General features: G+C 39.4%; 1 protein-coding gene across 1 annotated transcript in view; it reads left to right on the top strand.

Annotated features, from left to right (window-relative positions):
* The first annotated feature begins 3,821 nt into the window (after positions 1 to 3,821).
* The window catches only part of LOC146366117 (fibroblast growth factor receptor-like 1), a 35,438-nt gene continuing 33,905 nt past the window's right edge, over positions 3,822 to 5,354 (top strand). Inside the window, exons 1-2 of the mRNA XM_084914755.1 lie at positions 3,822 to 4,132; positions 4,689 to 4,784. Of these exons, the coding sequence (XP_084770881.1) occupies positions 4,700 to 4,784 (85 nt within the window). The 5' untranslated portion in view covers positions 3,822 to 4,132; positions 4,689 to 4,699. The remainder of the gene's footprint in view (positions 4,133 to 4,688; positions 4,785 to 5,354) is intronic.

Raw genomic sequence — 5,354 nt, 5'->3', positions numbered from 1 at the left:
TTTCAGAGCTTGGTCTTATTTTCTAAAACTTCAGTCCATTTCCATGATGAGAGCTGTGTAAAATATTGAATAAATACTGTTATATAGTTTTAAATGCAATGTATATTGAAATAAATGATTTTTTTCCTGTTTAAAAGTAGTCTTCTCTTTATTCACGGAACGGATAGAGACTGAAAAACTGCAGGGCGTATGTTATGTTAACCGTCCCATGATTGGAACAGTTGCTAGCTGAAATTTGTCTGTCTTGATATTATGTAAAGATGATCATTTAAAGCCTGGAATATTTTTAGCTTCTACAGGGAGTGCAGAATTATTAGGCAAATGAGTATTTTGTCCACTTCATCCTCTTCATGCATGTTGTCTTACTCCAAGCTGTATAGGCTCGAAAGCCTACTACCAATTAAGCATATTAGGTGATGTGCATCGCTGTAATGAGAAGGGGTGTGGTCTAATGACATCAACACCCTATATCAGGTGTGCATAATTATTAGGCAACATCCTTTCCTTTGACAAAATGGGTCAAAAGAAGGACTTGACAGGCTCAGAAAAGTCAAAAATAGTGAGATATCTTGCAGAGGGATGCAGCAGTCTCAAAATTGCAAAGCTTCTGAAGCGTGATCATCGAACAATCAAGCGTTTCATTCAAAATAGTCAACAGGGTCGCAAGAAGCGTGTGGAAAAACCAAGGCGCAAAATAACTGCCCATGAACTGAGAAAAGTCAAGCGTGCAGCTGCCAAGATGCCACTTGCCACCAGTTTGGCCATATTTCAGAGCTGCAACATCACTGGAGTGCCCAAAAGCACAAGGTGTGCAATACTCAGAGACATGGCCAAGGTAAGAAAGGCTGAAAGACGACCACTGAACAAGACACACAAGCTGAAACGTCAAGACTGGGCCAAGAAATATCTCAAGACTGATTTTTCTAAGGTTTTATGGACTGATGAAATGAGAGTGAGTCTTGATGGGCCAGATGGATGGGCCCGTGGCTGGATTGGTAAAGGGCAGAGAGCTCCAGTCCGACTCAGACGCCAGCAAGGTGGAGGTGGAGTACTGGTTTGGGCTGGTATCATCAAAGATGAGCTTGTGGGGCCTTTTCGGGTTGAGGATGGAGTCAAGCTCAACTCCCAGTCCTACTGCCAGTTTCTGGAAGACACCTTCTTCAAGCAGTGGTACAGGAAGAAGTCTGCATCCTTCAAGAAAAACATGATTTTCATGCAGGACAATGCTCCATCACACGCGTCCAAGTACTCCACAGCGTGGCTGGCAAGAAAGGGTATAAAAGAAGAAAAACTAATGACATGGCCTCCTTGTTCACCTGATCTGAACCCCATTGAGAACCTGTGGTCCATCATCAAATGTGAGATTTACAAGGAGGGAAAACAGTACACCTCTCTGAACAGTGTCTGGGAGGCTGTGGTTGCTGCTGCACGCAATGTTGATGGTGAACAGATCAAAACACTGACAGAATCCATGGATGGCAGGCTTTTGAGTGTCCTTGCAAAGAAAGGTGGCTATATTGGTCGCTGATTTGTTTTTGTTTTGTTTTTGAATGTCAGAAATGTATATTTGTGAATGTGGAGATGTTATATTGGTTTCACTGGTAAAAATAAATCATTGAAATGGGTATATATTTGTTTTTTGTTAAGTTGCCTAATAATTATGCACAGTAATAGTCACCTGCACACACAGATATCCCCCTAAAATAGCTAAAACTAAAAACAAACTAAAAACTACTTCCAAAAACATTCAGCTTTGATATTAATGAGTTTTGTGGGTTCATTGAGAACATGGTTGTTGTTCAATAATAAAATTATTCCTCAAAAATACAACTTGCCTAATAATTCTGCACTCCCTGTATTTGCCATTTATATTCCTGGCACTGGAGTGGGCAGTGTGGGTCTACTGATGATCCTCCTTAACTGAATTTCTTTATGGAGTTTGAGTACCACATTGTCAGAGTTTCATTCAGCCCAATTATAGGATTTCTAAAAGCAGATATTGGACACAGCTAAAGTTTCCTAACTATAGCAGGTGATCAAGTAGCTGATTGTTCCTGGGAAGGAATACATGGAGAGGAATGAAAGCTACCAGGTAGGATTGGATTACGACACCAGGCCTATGGTTTGTTGTTGCTGAGATTTGATCAACCATTGGCGGGTCATCTAGCAGAGAGGGATGTAATGTTGGACATCCCCACCCCATTCATCCAAACAGGGGTGATGATGCATCCAATGAGAACCAAATTTTAAGAGATCCCTCTTTAAAGGTACCTTTAGAGGGCCAAATAACTCAGCAACATGACTGTCAATACTGAATGAGAAACAAAACAGCAGTAAAACACCTAAGTTCCAAGTACTTACTGAGTGAAGCACTGATTGTAGTTGAAATTCTTCAGCATGGCAGAAGCTGATCTGTAGCCAGTAGGTGGCAGCACATGTTCATGGCTTAGCACCATTGTATTTGGATACTGAATGGGTGTTACTCACAGCACAGGGTGCTACAGTATGGAGCTATAAATTTGACTTTTGAAGCTTGTAATTTAATCTGGGCATTTGCGGCAGTATTTCCAGGTATCCGTTACATTAATGATGACACTTACTTCAAAGCTGTAGCTCCTAAGTAAAAAAAATCATGGTGTAATTATACTCAAACAATATAATTTATATATTGATTCATTTAGGTATTAAAAGTATCTTTTTATAATATAACTTAAATTGAATTATGTAAAACAGCTAAAACCAATGTCTTCATGTAATACATCTCTGAGTTAGTGCACATGTGTATGGAGAGCCTCAAGTGCCAAAATGAGTTAAATAAATATATCATTAAATAATTTAAGTTGTTATTAATTAATTTAAATGGGAAAGAAGTAATAGTTAAATATCTAAATAATGAACTTATAATGAATATTCTGTGATCAACTGGCTGTGGCTGCTTTTGATTTGAAGTATACACTGCAAACATGCTCAATGTCACAAATCTCTCAGATGTGAAAACTCGCTATTGTTATCGCTCACTTTTTCTCCACCGTCACTCCCACAACTGTTCCCTCTTCCTACGCAACCAAATACATTTTGATTAGTTGATGCATTTTTCTGCAAATAGGCTCTGGGGGTTTCCTCAAAAAAAATCCTGCTTTGAATTTTGACAACAGAATTCAGAGTAAAATATTTATTCTGGACTTACTTGGCCTATCAACACAATTTGAAAGCTAAAAAAGTCACAGTTTTGACACAAGTTGAAAGAGACTCTGTGAGAGTGCATCTTGCTGCTATATAATCTTAACTTGGCCATGTGATTTAAACTCTAGAGGGTTAAACGTGTCATTAATTAATCACAATTAGAAATAAGTAAAACATTATATTTTATTAAGTGTTTTAAATTAAATCACTTATACTTAAAATAATTATGGATGCATTTATTTATTGCCTAGTTTGATTAATTAATGACATATTAACGTTATTATTTAATGATGTATTTATTGAATTCATTTTATCACCTGGGGACCTCCATACAGGGATGCACATTAGCCTGAAAATCAAAATGTTCCACTTCAGTATTTTCATTGTGTTTATTTCTTATCAGATATTATATTAGAACAATAGACTGGCTTATATAAGGCCCATTGTTTGCATGGCATCCTTCTTAACAGTTTGCAGCTGTTATCTCTTTCCCGTGCGCTGAGCTGACAGCGGTGGGATAACAGGATAACAGCTCTGTAATGAAGAGGTTGGTTTGAGAGATAAAGAGTTAAACGTGGCCGGGCTCTGCAGGCTGTGATTGGCCCGCAGCTGCAGCGCTGGGACGGACAGCGAGTCTCGGCTGTGTGCGCGCTCCTGGAAAAGTCACTCTGTGGATGAAGCGGACTACACGGACCGGACTGGACTTCCCTGAGTTTTCTTTTCCCTAACACTTTGGAAACTTTGTTTTTGTGATTTATGGAAGTGTCCGGTTTTATTGCAGTCGTGAATCCGTTATTTTATCCCGGAGAGAGGCATGTGCTGGTCTGTTAGAGGTCGGTGGAAAGTCGACCGCTGTCACTTTTGATTCATGGACTCGACACGGACTTTAGCTAAAAGTATTTCAGTCCAGAGGCTGATACGAGGCTGACTTAATTCACTGAATATTAAGGTATGTTAAAGTCCTATTTATACTTTTATTTGCATTCTCACCCGACCTTCATTTGAGCAGCTGGAGGGATATTTTACTGTAAGCACATCAAGAAACTAGCCAAAAGCAACAGTTTCCATGAACGCTTTGCTTTCCCAGACCTTGATTTTGTATCTGAATATGTCGTTTAGATACATAACTGTGCTATTAAGATATTCAGCACTTTTTAAACCCTCAATATTGACCCTAATGTAGAGTCCCAAACCTAGGTGTCTACCTGTAGTTGGAAGGAGTGGAAAAACTGCACACATCCTGTGTTATTTAACGTTAACTTTATATGTTAATATTGCCATTAAATAAATTCTGCTTGGTTTTCATTTTAAAATCCTTAAACTTCCTTATAAACCACAAAAAGATCCCAGGTGTCTCAGTTTGGGAACCTCCAGTTTGTTAGTGATATAGTGCATATTAGGTTTGGTCAGGACTTTTATAAGCAAGCTATAGTATTTAAACTATTTTGTATACAAATGTCTTGATATCCTCCAGCAGTGTAACTGTTTGTGCATGTGTCTTTCAGGTTTAGGGAAGATGAATTTGTCTTTGGACAGCATGGACATCCTGAAGATTGTGTTACTCATCTTTGAGGCTGTTTTGCTGACTGACTGCGTAAGAGGTGAGCTGCTTCATTTTTATTTTTTTTTTTATTTTTTGGGTTTTTCTTTTCATTTATACAGCAGTCATAGCTCATTATTAACCAAGCTGACTGGCTGGTTTCCTGTGAGCCTGAAGAAAGCCTCAGTTGGGTTTTGAATGCTGTCGCGCAGAGAAGAGATGGAAAACTTAAAACTCACAAAAATCTCTAAACACAGCCCAAAATCAACACAGGACAGCGGAATGAGAGAGGGCAAACCAGCCCGTCCCCTACCCCTAGTTTGTGTGTTTCAGTCATGGCAGCGTGTGTGTGTGTGTGTGCATTCGCTACAGCAAAACCAAACAAACATCATCCATCAGCTTCCCAGGGTGAAAGAACACAAGTTGGTGTAAGAGTCCAGCTCTCCAGTAGCTGGCCAAAGGGCCTGACTCACAACACCCTGTGTCTGTGTGTGTGTTCATGTGCGTGCATATGTTCTTGACTGTAACCCCGACTGGAGAGTGGGAAACCTCAGTCTCACCACAGTTCACTGTGCTGTTGTTTGTGCCAGTATCAATACTCTGCTTTATAAAGACAACTTACAGTGAGCTT

This window comes from Perissodus microlepis, chromosome 19 (assembly GCF_051167445.1).
Source record: "Perissodus microlepis isolate ML-2025 ecotype Zambia chromosome 19, ASM5116744v1, whole genome shotgun sequence".
NCBI classification, from domain to species: domain Eukaryota; kingdom Metazoa; phylum Chordata; class Actinopteri; order Cichliformes; family Cichlidae; genus Perissodus; species Perissodus microlepis.
Note: the sequence above shows the minus strand (reverse complement) of the source record. Positions and strands in the feature narration are given on the sequence as shown.